Source organism: Rhinatrema bivittatum, chromosome 13 (assembly GCF_901001135.1).
Source record: "Rhinatrema bivittatum chromosome 13, aRhiBiv1.1, whole genome shotgun sequence".
NCBI classification, from domain to species: domain Eukaryota; kingdom Metazoa; phylum Chordata; class Amphibia; order Gymnophiona; family Rhinatrematidae; genus Rhinatrema; species Rhinatrema bivittatum.
Window position 1 is genome coordinate 71,198,622 of NC_042627.1, and position 15,836 is coordinate 71,214,457.

Here is a 15,836-nt window from a genome sequence, read left to right on the forward strand (position 1 = left end):
AATAAAACCCTTCTAGGACAAGCAGGATGGTAGTCCTCACAGATGGGTGACATCATCAGATGGAGCCCGGCATGGAAAACTTTTGTCAAAGTTTCTAGAACTTTGACTAGCACATTGACCATGCCCAGCATGCCACTATCCGTGCATCCACGCAGGGTCCCCCTTCAGTTTCTTTTTTTCCACAGTGTTAGTTGTCTTGCAGTTTTGGAGCTCTCCTCTATGAGTCTTATCTTCTTGAATTAAAAGATTTTTTTCCCGTCTTAATGTCAGGTCCTCCTTCTACGGATGGCGCCCCTTCTACAGTGTGATAGGTTTATTTTCTACCTTCTTTGAAGTCAATTCCTGGCATGTAGCTCTTCTGTGGTTGCCAGCCATTGACCACTCACCAGCTATTTTTTATGGCATCATCTAGTTTTCCACGGTGCCCCCAGTGCCCGCGGACCATGTCTATCACTGATCCGCATGAGGTTTGTATCCTCTGCCTAGGGGCATCGCAGAATGTCCGAGGGTGTCAGCTGTGCGAACTGATGACCCCCTCCCCAAAGGCCGTCATGCCCGGCTCGATAAAATGGAGAAGCTTTTTGGCCCCAAAAAGTCTACCCCATCCACAGCGGCATCGGTGTCATCAGTGCCTGGGGGTTGAGGGGAACCGCTGGATATGCTTGTCCCTCTCCAAACCCGCCGCTCTCTTGAAGCTCCAGCAGGACCAGGGGACCATGATTCTTGTGGCCCCATATTGGCCCAGACAAGTCTGGTTCCCTCTTCTTCGAGACCTGCCGATCAGAGATCCCATCAGTCTGGGGACTGCGTCCGACCTGATAACGCAGGATCAGGGCTCACTGCGCCCTCCAAACCTCCGGGCATTAGCCTTGACAGTCTGGATGTTGAGTATCTAGTCCTTCAGTCCCTAGACCTATCTGACAATGTGTCTCAGGTACTAGTAGCTTCCAGGAAGCCTTCCACCAGGAAGTCTTACCTATTTAAGTAGAGGAGGTTTTCTGTCTGGTGCATGGAGCATGGCTTGGATTCATTCATGTGCCCCATTCTGAGGTTCTTGGACTTCTTATGGCATCTCTCAGAGGCCGGGTCCAACTGAGCGTGGTCAGTGTATCATCGAGGGGTCCCTGGAGCGCCCATCTCTGTTCAGCCCACAGTGAGTCGCTTTATGCGGGGCCTGCTTCAATTGAAGCTGCCCCTCCGGCCTCCTGTTGTGTCCTGGGACCTCAACATTGTGTTAGCGCAACTCATGCGCCCTCCTTTTGAGCCTCTGCACTCCTGCAATCTGAAGTTCCTCACTTGGAAGGTCCTGTTCCTGGTGGCGGTCACTTCAGCTCATAAGGTTAGTGAGCTTCAGGCCTTGGTTATGTACCTGCCCTACATGAAATTTTCATGATCATGTGGTCCTGTGTACGTATCCCAAGTTCCTACCTAAGGGGGTCATTTATCAAAGTGCTATATGGCGTTTTCGCATGCGTTAAGGTGTTTTTGCATGATGGACTCTCATCCTGGGTAACATCAAGCTAGGTTGAGAGAACATTGCCCAAATCTCATCTTTGTGTGAGTTTCCTCACTCTGAAGGTCATCAAATCTTCACAAGAGAGCACTGTTCTGTTCGTATGTCTCACTTTGAATGTCAAAGTGACCCCTAACCCCTACACTAATACCTAAACCTCACCTTGAGTGACTAGGTAGGCCTCATATAGAGGTATAAATACCTACCTAGTATGAGGGCATTATGGCTACTCTCTCTCTCTCTTTGCCCCGATAGCTAGGCTGGATCCTCAGCAGCCTAAAATGGTCCCCCCCCCAGTGGTTGTACGTAAGAAATACAACAATTCTGGCACATCGCAAAGTGGGAAAAAGTTATCGCAGTTTGCGCTAATACCTTTTCGAAGTGCAAAGATAGGCAGTTTATCACAAAGTGCACTATTACCATAAAACACACCCCTTTTCCTATCGCATGCAATATTTAGTGCATTTTGATAAATCCAGGCCTAAGTAGTGACTGACTTTCACATCAATCAGTCTATTGTTTTGCCCACCATTTTTCCCGAGACCCCATTCACACCAGGGGGAATGGTCTCTACACACCCTAGATTGCAAGAGGGCCCTGACTTTCTATTTAGAACGATTCAGCACCTCATCTCTTTTAATAATGATTGGGAGTTGCAGTGGGAAAGCAGACTCTGTCCAGTTAGCTAGCAGACTCCATCTTTTTCTGCTATGCTCAGTCAGGCCTTCAGCTGGGAAGCCGAGTCAAGGCTCACTCTGTGAGGGCTATGGCAGCATTGGTGAAACAGTTACAGGTGGTTCCCATTGCTGAAATCTGCAGGGGTGAGACATGGAGTTCTCTGCATACGCTCGCGGCCCTCTACTGTTTAGACAAGGATGGTCGACAGGACAGTAGCTTCGGCCAGTCCGTCTTTCACAACCTCTTCCAGGCTTAAGCCCAACTCTCCCTACCTAAGGCCCATTGGTTTAGATCAGTCTGACTCCCTATCTAACCAACAGCACCACAGTTATTGTTGTGCCCGTTGGCACCTGGTTCAATGGTCGTTGATTATGATTGCTGTCAGGAGAAGCCTGTAGCTTGGTATTCACCTATCTGTGAGAACTACCATCCTGCTTGTCCTAGGAGAAAGCGCAGTTGCTTACCTGTAACAGGGATTCTCCTAGGACAGCAGGATGTTAGTCTTCAAGGAACCCACCCACCACCCCTCGAAGTTAGGTTTTCCTGCATTTTGTTGTTATATTTTTTTCGCTCGTGAATTCTATGTTACGAGACTGAAAGGGAACCCCGCATGGACGTGCGGATAGTGGCATGCTGGGCATGCTCAGTGTGTCAAAGTTCTAGAAACTTTATCTAATGATGTCACCCATCTGTGAGGACTAACATTCTGCTGTTCTAGAACACCTGTTACTGGTAAGCAACTGCGCTTTATCTACAGTCTAATCCTCATTTGAAATTGGTTTCTGACCAATTTTAAATGCATTCTCTGATGGCTAAAATGAAAAAGATGATTCTGAAGTTTAAAACCTGTTTTCAACTGGTCTCTTGACACATTTGTTAAAAAAGCAAAATGAAGACCATACTGCCCTTTTACCTGGTTGTTTATTTCTGGCCCTTGACGACCATGCTGCAGCACAGCAACCAGTTTGGTTCTTATTTTGTAGTATTCAACAAAATATTAGAAAAGAATGTGTCCTGTGAATGATAACCTTACAAAGTCTTTATTACAATTCTCCGCTCTTTTATATTATAAACTAGCGGTACCCGGCCACGCGTTGCAGTGGCAGAGTCAGGTTCTTTACCCTCCCTCCCCCTTCCCCATTTACCTCAGTCACTCATCCTCCTCCCCCTTGGTCACTCACCCCCCCCTCTTCCCTCCCCTGTCCCCACTCCAACTCTCTCCCCTCACACTCACCTCTCCCCTCATTCTCCCTCCCCTGAAATGTATGCTTTCTTAGGTAAGAGGACCCAGACTGTAAGGAGCAGCTAGGATGCTGCTTGAGAAAAAAACACCGAAATAGAAATTGGTGGTGGTAAATGTGGTCCGTCAGTGGGAGGTTGTGCGTGTTCTGTATCAAAATAGGGGAGTGCCTAACCAAGTTAGCACTCTCTATTTAGTTAATTGTTTTATAGAGGGCTAATTTGGTGCCTTTCCGAGATTAGGGACGTTTTGTGTTTGTGTGTGCCTGCGTCTTTCCACCCCAAAAGAACCCCACCATAAATGCAATGTTTAAATTTGCACACACCCCCGGCGAAATACAGTAAACCCACCATCCCGCCCCCCCCCCCCGCGAGAGTTGCAGAATGACCGAAACACACCCTCCCCCCCTCCCCCCCCGAACACGCGCGCAAGAAAATAGCTACGGCCCCCCACCGTGCAGCCCCCCCGGATACCTGTGCAAACAGTCGGTGGAGCGGGTGTTTGGTTCGGGATCGAAGTCTTGGGTTCGGGCCGTCGGCTGCTAGCAATGAAAATGGCTCTGACGGCCCTTTGACCTATGTCACTGTGGAGGAGTAATGAGAGCGCCAGGTTCCCTGACATAGTAAGGGCAAAGGTCCGCTGGCTGCCAGTCCTGAAAATGGCGTCGACGGGCCCTCACCCTTACTATGTCACATGGGTTACTGCCGCCATTGTGTGGCATAGTAAGGGAAAGGGCCATCGGCGCCATTTTGATTGCTGGCAGCCGACGGCCGTAGTGTACGCAATGTGTCCCGGACCGTTCTTGGCCCCCCCGCTGGAGCACTGCGGACCTGTTTCCGCTTTTGTGTGAGTTCGGAGGGTGTGGGAATTGCCAACATGTGACATGTGCGTGGCCCCCCGGTGTAGCCGCCTGGAATTTGGTGCGTTTTGGTGTGTTTTGGGAGGGTGTGTGAAGTAAGTCCAATTGGCATGTGTGTGTGTGTGGGGGGGGGGTGAGGAGTGTGGATTTCTGTGTGTTCGGAAGGTGTGTGAATTAAATACATTTGTCATGTGTGTGAGTGTTTGTGAAAGGTGTAAGAGGTTGCGCTGATGTCCGACATCCACCAGATGTCGCTGTTTTGTGAAACCAATTTTTAAACCTTTTTTTACCTGTCACAGGTGTGACATATATGTAATGTAAAAGTACAGAAGAACCTTCTCGTATGCGAAAGGAAGGTTGTGTCCAAATTTGAAAGCAATCAGTGCAGTGGTTTCTGAGATTAGCGATTTTGTACAAACTATTTAACATTGTAGTCTTTAAAAGGGTACACACCTTTTATATAGTAAGATGTATTTTTTAGATGCTTTAAAGCATTTTTTTAAATTGTGCATGTATGCATGTACAAATAAAATATAATTAACTAAGGCCTAGATTCACTAAGCCTCTGTATTTCATCACGGGAGGTGCACAGTATTGTGGGAGGGTATTCCATGATACAGTGCTGTATTGCCGTGTTTTGTCTCGCGGTAAGTCTGAGACAAAACAACAGGGCAGAGGCCTGTACCATGCAATGGCAGTTCCCAATGTTCAGGACCACCATCTCCTTATAGGACTATGTGGCCCAAGAAGTAATTACCCCTGAAGCCATCAAAAAGTAACCAGGGGCCATCAATTGAGGCAGCCTGAGCAACTAAATTAAAAAAAAAAGTAAAAGCAGCTGCACGACAACACACCACCTCCATATGTGTGGCAACCCCGTCCCAAAAAGCAAACTCTCCTTCCACCTTCCAAGAAACAAATAGGCTGGTAAGCTCCCCCTGCCCATCTACCTCATCCCTAAATGGAGTCAAAAAATCAGTGGAAGTATAATGGCCCCACAAACAGTACCCCCAACAAGCCAATGCCTTGAAAATAGCTAATCTGCTAAAGCCAAGGGACCAGGTGCTCCGTAGACCTGGGCCTGGTGAGTGCCATAATCCATAATGGTGCTGATCTGACCTTACCCCATCGTGTGATGGGCAAGGTGCTCAGCCAGGGCAACCCTGGTGGTATAAGGCCACATGGCAGTGGCTATTCATGTGGTCCCACGAACATGTCTCCTCATTTATCATCTACAGTGGGGTCTACACAGCCAGTGGGACCAATTGCTTCAACCTCTGTCCACAATGATTTCAACTACTGAAATTATAAAACAGGACCTGACATCGTGGCTGAACCCCTAGATACTTCAAAAGTTTGCCTTAGAGTGTTTCAACCACACGAGTGTTCTCTACGGTAATCGATGGCTGACTAACTCTTCAGCTTATGGGTCTACCGTTGGTAGATCTGTTGGCATCACAGCAGAACAGAAAACCAAATCGCTTCTGCTCTTTACTACCAAGTGATCACAGGCTAGTTCAAGATGCTTTCCTTCTCAATTGAGGACCAGTCTCATGTACACTTTTCCACCATTACCGCTTATAGCCAGCACAGTGCAAGAAGATTCTTCAGGACTGTTCTTGCTCTTCAGAATTGTACTGTATGGCCCATAGAGATCTGGTATGCATATCTTGTACAACTTTCCAGTAGTCCTCCCATATATCTGGGAACAGACCCTGTTCTGTTGACTCAGGAAGACCATCACAGCCTTTCAGCCTTCACCCTCTCAGTTTGGGTGTTGAACGTTACAAAAGCCAACTGTTCTGTAGGACCTGTATGTAGTCCTTTCCCAACTGATTAAGCCTCCTTTTGAGCCACTGGAATCTGCTTCTCTAAAGTACTTGACATGGACGGTGGTGTTCCTCATTGCAATAACTTCAGGAAAGTCAACAAACTCCAAGCTCTCATCCACAACAGGGTGGTTCTCTGTATTTACCCAAAGTTTCTACCAAAAGTTGTCTTGGTTTTTCCATATCAATCTATCATATTGCCTACCTTCTTTCCTAGGTCCCATGCTCATGAAGGTGAAAAAGCTCTACATAATGTGGACTGCAAAAGGGCCTTAGTGTATTGGAAGTAACAAACTTGGACACATAGTAAAACCTCCCTACTGTTCGTCTCATATGATCCCAATAGGCTAGAAGTAGTTGTTGCCAAACATACCTTGTCTAACTGGCTGGCTGAGTGCATTCACTACTGCTACACCTTAGCAGGACTGTAAATCAGACTATGAAAGCTTATCAAGTGCAAGTCATGGCTGCTTTTGCACATCTTCGAGAAGTGCCTATTGAAGATATCTGTAAAGCTTCAACTTAGTCTTCCATTCATACTTTTACTTGATAACCTCTCAAAGACTGACAGTAAATTTGAACAAGCAGTTTTGCAGAATCTAGTTTCGCTGTCGTCCACTCTATGGTGAGGGCTTGGTTGCTAACTAAGTAAATGCTCCTCTGCACCCTCAGCTTGAGACTACCCCATGTAATGGCTAATTTAGCCTGGTTATCGAAGGAAAAAGCAAACTTGCTTACCATAAACAATGTTTTCCATAGATAGCAGGATGAATTAGCCATGGAATACCTGCCTGCTTCCCTGGATAATTGATTATATAGCTAGTTCTGGTATAGACTGAGGAGACTCACGAGGCAACGCTTGTGTGAGAACTCCCATACATGCTCAGTAGAGCTTAAAGCTTTACTAGCTTAGAGAGACTAGTCCATTTGGTGTTGCCGGATAAGATCACCCACATGTCATGGTTAATTCATCCTGCTATCTACAGAAAACATCATATATGGTATGCAATTTTTTTTTTTTGAGGGTCTGTAGGGCAAATCAAGCAGATGGAGGTAACATTTGCCCCATATTCAGTACCAGCAAGTACCCTCAATGTAATCCGCTTTGAAGTGTCACAAAAGGTATAATATAAATAAAATATAAAAATTAAAAATATAAATAAAAATTACTATAACTATTATCTGCTGAAAAAGCTCTCTGAGTGTGTGTATGTGTATATCATTCGCATATCTATAGAGAGAGACCTATAGATATATATAATGATTATAGCAGGGCACCAGATATGACAGGAAAACTAATACTACCCCCTCTTTTTTAACATATAAACTATACAACATTTTTTAATTGTATTTTTTATTCTTCCTGTAACAGTGTAAACCATTGTGATGGCATGTCTGAACGACGGTATATAAAATTCAATCAACTAAACTAAACTAAAAAAAGGGGTAGTGTGATTCTCCTCGCTGGGTTGCTGGCCTGATGTCAGTTTTGCCCATTATTCAACGTTTGAACTGGTTGCCAGGCATCTACACTGTCAGCTATAAACTCTAAACCCCAGTTTGTTTTTTTCTCCAAGTTGCTGAAAGGAGCTTCTCATTATCTTTTGTAAACTCTCACAGCTGTGCATGGAATTGGTAATAATTCTAGTTCGGTATATATGGAAGGTTGCCAAGCGACTTGGTACATAAACCTCTGACAATTCAATTAATGCATTCTATCCTTTATTCTCAATTGTTATACAGTCTCCACTTCTATAGTGATTTTGTAGCTTACACAATAAAACTAGCACATACAGTAATACTGACCTTTTAATCACAAGAGAAAATAATTAAATGCACAAATTCCTCAAACAAGTAGTAAACTTAGTGCAAAAATAAAGATGTCACTTCGTGCTATCCTTAAAAAAAAAAAAAAATCCCTCAGGGGCTGACATCAAATGAGAATAAGCATTTTCCAGTGGTACCTGGTTTTAATACTATTTTGCTTTACAGTAACTTAATATGTTAAAACTTTTTCTCTTAAAGAGCAAAAAATATCACAGCAATGTTATAGGTAGTACTAAGATCCTATATTTTACAAATCTATTTTATTCCTAGGGACTTTTAAGATTGTATAATATAGCCAGTCTGTGTGGTGTATAGTTTAATATATATTATACACTTTAAAACTTCAAGTGGGTCAATCTGACAATAGTACAGGGAGACATAGGAGCCCAGAGTTCCAGTGAAGCTTAGTTTTAATGCCGTTTGGTTTAGTTAAGATAAATATATCAAAGACGTGATATACATAAAGAGATTTTGAGATGAATGCGATGATTGCTTACTACGTGAGCATCAGCATAATCAACCAGATTTAGGAGTAGCCATGCTATGTGCTTTTGATTTCTTATGTTTTGAGATAAAACCTCATTCATCAGAATAGAGCATAAATGATCTCAGGATTTGAGTAAATTATGAACCTGAGGACCATGTCTGATTAATGTTGAGCAGCTGTCAGTTGTCATGGTGAGAAGGGTTATTTTCTACAGTAACATATCAATAGCATAAACATTTTGTTTTTCTTCCCAACAGGTTGTTGTAGATCCATCATGTCAGTCAGCGTTCATGAAAACCGCAAGTCTCGCACAAGTACGGGCTCCATGAACATCTCACTGTATCATAAACCCACTCATCCCGATTGCGTATTAGCTCATCTGAACACACTTCGCAAGCAATGCCTGTTCACAGATGTTATCCTTTGGGCTGGAAACAAGTCCTTCCCATGCCATCGGGCTGTGCTGGCAGCCTGCAGCCAATATTTCGAAGCAATGTTTAGTAATGGCCTGCGAGAGAGCTTAGATGATGCAGTAAATTTCCATGACAGTCTTCATCCTGAGGTTCTAGAACTCTTGCTAGACTTTGCTTACTCTTCTAAAATCATTATTAACGAGGAGAATGCTGAATCCTTATTGGAGGCTGGAGACATGCTTCAGTTCCATGATATTCGAGATGCAGCAGCAGAGTTTCTGGAGAAGAACCTGTATCCATCAAATTGTTTGGGTATGGTGTTACTTTCAGATGCACATCAATGTCGAAGACTCTATGAACTATCTTGGCGAATGTGCCTTGTCAACTTTGAAACAGTGGTTCAAAGTGAAGACTTTAACAGTCTATCCAAGGATATCCTGTTGGACTTGATTGCTAGTGATGAACTAGAGATAGAAGATGAACAGATTGTTTTTGATGCCGTTCTCCAATGGATAAAACATGACTTGATTAAAAGGAAAGTTTTCCTTCCAGAGCTCCTAAAGAACATCAGACTGGCATTGCTTCCTTCTGAATGTCTCAAAGAAGCAATTTCTTGTGAAGACTTAATTGTGGCAGACGAAAAAAGTAAACTGATCATGGCTGAGGCTGTTCATTGCAAGAAAAAGATTCTTCAAAATGATGGTGTAGTCACCAGTCCTTGTGCTAGACCGCGAAAAGCAGGCCATACTTTATTGATCTTGGGTGGGCAGACGTTTATGTGTGATAAGATCTACCAAGTGGACCACAAAGCGAAAGAGATCATTCCAAAAGCAGACCTGCCAAGCCCAAGAAAAGAATTCAGTGCGTGTGCCATTGGTTGCAAAGTCTATGTTACGGGCGGAAGGGGTTCAGAGAATGGGGTTTCCAAAGATGTCTGGGTATATGACACTGTGCATGAGGAGTGGTCCAAGGCTGCGCCAATGCTGATTGCTCGCTTTGGACACGGCTCAGCTGAATTAGAAAACTGCCTTTATGTTGTAGGTGGACACACTGCAGTAGCTGGGATCTTCCCAGCATCTCCTTCTGTTTCTTTAAAGCAGGTAGAGAAATACGATCCCGTAACAAACAAATGGACAATGGTAGCCCCTTTGCGGGATGGAGTCAGCAATGCTGCAGTAGTAAGTGCCAAGCTTAAGCTTTTTGTCTTTGGTGGTACCACTATACATCGTGATAGGGTCTCCAAAGTCCAATGCTATGATCCAGTAGAAAACCGCTGGACTATAAAGGCAGAGTGCCCTCAGCCCTGGCGCTATACCGCTGCTGCGGTCCTCGGCAGCCAGATTTTCATTATGGGGGGTGACACAGAATTCACCGCTGCATCGGCATATCGCTTTGACTGTGAAACAAACCAGTGGACAAGAATAGGAGATATGACTGCTAAGCGCATGTCTTGCCATGCCTTGGCATCCGGTAATAAACTGTATGTGGTAGGTGGTTACTTTGGAACCCAGCGCTGTAAAACATTAGACTGTTATGATCCTACCTCAGACACATGGAATAGCATCACTACCGTGCCTTATTCACTTATACCAACTGCCTTTGTTAGTACATGGAAGCATTTGCCAGCTTAAGAAGACGTGATATGTTACTCGTGAAAATGAGGAGCCTAATGAAGTAAGACTGACTTAATTGACCCCAGTAAATTGATTTTAAGTGCTCTGCACTTTTTAGCCATAATCTGAGGGGAGAGTTGTATGTGGAGGTGCCCACAGTAATAAAGACTGCACTAGAGTTCCCTCAGTAGGTCACACTAAAATGTATAAAACTGCTGTGCTCTCTGAAGAATAAAAGTCTTTGTTATAAGAGGATTTTTTTTTTTACTGCATTTGTAAACTAGTGTTGAGGAAAACAGTTATTATACAGGATAGCAATCCTTAGGATCTTAATTTAACAGCCCTCGTATTAGTTTTTGAAAACAATATGTTTGTCCTTACTGTAGTAGATCCAATGCAAAACTGTTTACTATTTAGCACTTAATTCATCAGTAGAACACAGGATGTGAAAACCAGTTCCTGTTTTTCTTAAACCTCTGTAAAACTCAAATATACATATTGACCAGTCTTATTACTCCCTTAAATAATAAGCCTTTATTAAGTTTGCTCATTCACCTCTCACTGCTGTTGCTAAGTAATGCATAATTTTTCTTATGAGGCTATATGCTCTTATAACAAACTTGCACCCTGAACTTTGAGCCTTATATGCAGAGTGCCTACGGTATTTGCTAAAGCTTTTCTACCATTGTGTTTCGGGGGGGGGGGGAAGGAGAAAACTTAGCAAATGAGTCTCCTTAATAGCTAAAAGTATGCTCTACAAGAAAGGAAAGAGACAGAGAGGAGATGTCAAATCCTTATCTTACCTGTTTGCACAGCGGCAAATGGCCACTGTGCCGGGGCCCTCTAGCCATGCCCCGCCTCTTTCCCGAGGCCCCGGGACTTATACGCGCATGGCCGGGCCTTTGAAAATAGGCCCGGGCACGCGCAAGGTTTTTAAAATCTGGCCCATATTGAGCAGGCTTCAGTGAAGTACCAGAAGTTAGCATTTTCCATAAGATGAGGTGGTGGAAGGGAGGAAGGTTAAAAAGGAATGAGAGAAAATACCTTCACTGAGAGAGTGGCGGAGACAGCTGGAAAAACGTCCAGTGAAGAAGGTACAGACCATAAGAGTAACAGAAATCAGGTCTGCTTGGGACAAATGGAATGGACATTAGTGGCAGATTGATTTGTAAGTGTTTTGAAATGGAGAGTATAAACTCTCTCAAGGTGGCAGCACCTTTTAGTTAGAAACAGAAGTCATGCTTCCAGCTGTACTAATGTAAAATGTTGTGGCACAGGTAGCTCGGTTATAGCAGGAAACGTTTGTAGTGATAGTGCAGACTGCATTAAATGTTATTAACTACATTTCAATGGCTGCTTTATACGGAACATTTGCCAATATGTTAGTAAAGTTATTCCCAATGCCAGTGTACATCCCAGTAAACAGGATGAAGCTACCAGGTTCCAATATATTGGTAGCACATTCTACATAATCCTAAATGCTGTGTATGCAGTCTTGCTTAGTGGTGCTTAGAAGAAGGTTAAGAAAGTACTTTTAAAATGCAAACTTTTTTTTTTTTGTGAACAGAGCAGGGCTTCGGCTTCTCCATTCATTTCCTGATGTGACTTAACTTTTTATATTTAACTTTCAAAACAAAGAAAGTCAAAAGCCCCTGTGACATAAACGTAGATTAGTGAAGAGGCGCAGCATGGCACTTGGGCGCTCAGCTGTGCCAGCTGAAGGATTTCATCCTGCCCTAAACCCGGAATGGGTTTTTTTTTGTACAAGATCAGGTGAAATACAGCAATAACATTTTGACACTTGAAAAGTGCAGGTAAAGACTGAAATTATTACAGTGGAGTCATGTTACAGACTTATGCAGTTAGGAGAGTGCCATTCTGCAAGAAATAACTGATTCCCAGCTTGTGGGTCTTTAGCATCCTACAAGCAAACTAAGAATTTTCTATTAGTAAAACTGTCACTGTGCTGAGGACTCTCTGATTTGTACTGTTTTCTTCCAAATTTGTCAGAGTACAACAGAGAGCACCGAAGGATTTTAGTATTTCAACCCCCGTTTCTTTTTTCCCTGATGCATTTACAGGATCACAGTTTTATTATGTATGTAATGCTCGTGTTCTGCAGAACAAATTGCGTAATTTTAAGTCTGAAAAAATGTTCCTGCGGAGCTGCCTTCTCAGTATCACAGACACCCATCGTTGGTGTTTGGTCTTTATACATCCCTGAGCCCAGTGATGACAGAAATAGGTCTAAATGTTTTTAATTTACCTTTTTGGAAGATTTCTCAAATAGATCCACAGTAGACTGTTACCTGAATTGTAAACATGTTTGTATTGTTTATAAAGTAAATTTATCTTTGATCCTATTTAACCTATGCCCTCTATTTCTCCAGTTCATTATATTTTTAGAAGTCATTTGCCTAAATAACTGTATTAAATACTTGTTTAACATCCTTTAATTTCATTTTACCACAGTTAACCTGCTCAGTCTTTCTGCTTGTATTAAAGCTCCGTTTCTCATATAAGCTTTTACTTTCTTTTACCTCCTGGAATTTCATTAATACACTTTTGGGACAGGTGACCGAGGTCGTGCCCTGTACTCCAGATGACACCTTACCAAAGCCTTATTCAGTGCCCCTATTCTATACCGCTAGCTGCTATTCTTAGGCACCTAGAACATTTTAATACCTTTGCAGCTGCTGCTTGAATCTGTAATATCATTTTTAGTATGTAAAAGGCTTATGACCAAGTGTTTTTCTGACTCCTATGTTTATAAATGTCTGGTTTATCTTTGTTCCCTAAATGTATGACCTCATACTTTTCTACAGTAGATCACATACCCCAGTTAGCCCATCCTGTAACTGATTTTAGCACTGGCCCTTGCATTAATTTTGTATTCTAACATTACAGTGCCAGAATTATACAAGTGAATATTACACAGTGACCCAGTACTGGGAATAAGACCTTGCAGGCTAGTTTAGACAGACATCTGGGATTTTTGTAGAAGAGTTAGTGTCCTTGTGAAAGACTAATGCAGGTTTCTGTCTTTCACAAACCATCCTTGTTTGAGGCATAAAATAGAAATACTACACCCACAATCACTTTGTGCTCCAAAGGTCTGTGATAGAGGATGTGATTTACTAAACTTTATTCCCATAGAGAATGGGAACGAAGCCTCAGTAAGTGTGTGTTCTAAACAAAAGTCATTCATTTCCACTGCTTTATTCTGTCAACTAGAAGCTATATACAGAAGTAATGGAGTTTATTTTCCAAAATGTATGCATGCGCCTACATGGATACAGGAAAAACTACCTGTGTCTGACTCGTCTTGACCTCCCTGAAATGGATAGGATATAAACCAAAAAATTATTAAGGTAGCAACATTTTCCACATATGTGTATATGGACTATGTGGATAGTCCCCCCCAAAAAGATTCCTGTCCATATGGAAAAAAAAAAATAAAACAAAAAAGCAGCATAAGCAAAACAGTTACAGGGGCAAACAACAATTCTCTGTGCCATTTCTGAATTGTTAACACTTATTACCCCACGATACCTACATCTCATTCACACATCCAAACTCTCTCGGTTTTGCCATCCGCTTAGTGTGCCCACAAACAACGTGGTGATTTTCTCCCACAAAGTCAAGTACCCCTGCATCATTACTAATGGCCTAAGGTTCCTGAACATTGTTCTTCTCTGCAATTGCTCCATCTGTGCTAACTGTCCCATTAACTCTTTCCACGCCTCCACTGTTGGCAAAACACTGGACTTTCAATTTAACAATATAAGCTTTCTTGCTAGAACCATGGCAACAATGACATAATCCCCCCGAAAGGAAGCCGAAACCCTCCATCCATTAAATGCAAATAAGAGAGGCTCTGATCATGGGATATCACAGCTCGGGGCCTGGTCTCATTTTGCAGTTTAACACAGCCTGTGACAAATTCCCCCGCTGAACATTACATGTTGTGTATAAATCAGAGATTCATAGTGCATCCCAGCACCCTAGTAATATACATTCTGTGAAGATGTTTAAATTGGATCTCTCTCAGATTAGCTGAATTAAGATGCTTATACGCCCCGGAAAAAAAGCGAGCTGCAGACCCTCTTTTTCCACCGGCACCCCCAGACCCTCACTTCATAGCTAAGTGCTCTACATGGGAGTCAGGCAGCTTGTCTTTCAGGTGAGCCACCCAAATAGTGATTTTATTAAATTTAGGAGTGGTTTCTTCCTCCACAGAAAGGGACAAAGTGTTCAAATCCCCTTTACACAGTTGCAAGCTATGGGGCCGATTTTAAATTTTGCGCTCGCGGGGGTACATTTGTGCGTGCTACCCAGCGCGCACAAATGTAAACCCGATTTTATAACATGCACGGGGGGGGGGTTAGAGTAGGGCGGCGGGGGGGAAGAAATTAGGAGAAGGGGTGGGAAGCTTAGGTTAGGGGGAATGGAAGTTCTCTCACAGGCCCCTCCGATTTCGGAGGGGCCTGGGAGGGAACGGGGTAAGGCAGCGAGGCTCGGCATGTGCAAGGTGCACCCCCTTCCTTCTACCAGACTCTAACGCACATGGCGTTAGCAATCCAGGTCTCCTCGAGTGGGTTTCCACCATCTCCCACCTCCATCGGCTCCGGTTTTAGCTTCTTCGACCCATCCACCTCCATGTCTCCCTCTGCCTCTAGTAGTCCCTCCTTCCTGTTCGGCCCCCTCTGCAGGCCACCTCCCAGTCCACCTGGGCGTCCCCTCCCCCATGCTGAGGTAAAGGCCGTGAAGTCCCTCCCTCTTTGTTCTCTGGCCCTGCCCCTCACCCATTGCTTCTCAGTGACAAGGAATTTCTCCCAACACCTGGGGCTTCTCTGGTTTTGAAGGTTCCACCCAGTTTTTCTTTCTTGCTCCGATTCCCCCATTGGTTTCCTCACCCAACCTCTCCTGGGGTAATATCGTAACCACCACAGTACCTTTGTATAAGAATTTAAAAAATATGAAAGTGCAGGTATAAATTGTTCTAACCTACTGAGCATTCAATCTATTACTCTAGTGCATTCCAAATATGGAGAAGATAAACAGTTAAAAACATAAAGCTAACTCAACTTTAGACAATCTGAAATTAAAATGAATTCTTTATCGGTTTTACAATGTAAAACAATTGGAAAGTGTGACTATTCGTGAATTTCAATGGCTTGGTAAAGGTAAATATTGCTGTTTTGAAATTCCAGTTTTAATCCAGGCAGGCAGTGAAGTAGAATCATAGTGGAAACAGCACATTTTATTAATATCAAAATTTCAGTGTTGAGCTATCTAAATAAGATTTCTTTTTCCAGGCAGTAAAGGACAATCTTATTTTATAGTCTACTAGCTCCAAAATTCTACTGGCTGAACA

General features: G+C 43.4%; 1 protein-coding gene across 2 annotated transcripts in view; it reads left to right on the plus strand.

Moving 5' to 3' along the window:
• Positions 1-12,972, plus strand: part of KLHL25 (kelch like family member 25) — a 33,209-nt gene extending 20,237 nt beyond the window's left edge. For both annotated transcript variants that reach the window (XM_029575474.1, XM_029575475.1), the window contains exon 2: positions 8,691-12,972. In XM_029575474.1, the coding sequence (XP_029431334.1) occupies positions 8,708-10,477 (1,770 nt within the window). In that variant the 5' untranslated portion in view covers positions 8,691-8,707 and the 3' untranslated portion in view covers positions 10,478-12,972. The remainder of the gene's footprint in view (positions 1-8,690) is intronic.
• The last annotated feature ends 2,864 nt before the right edge of the window (positions 12,973-15,836 follow it).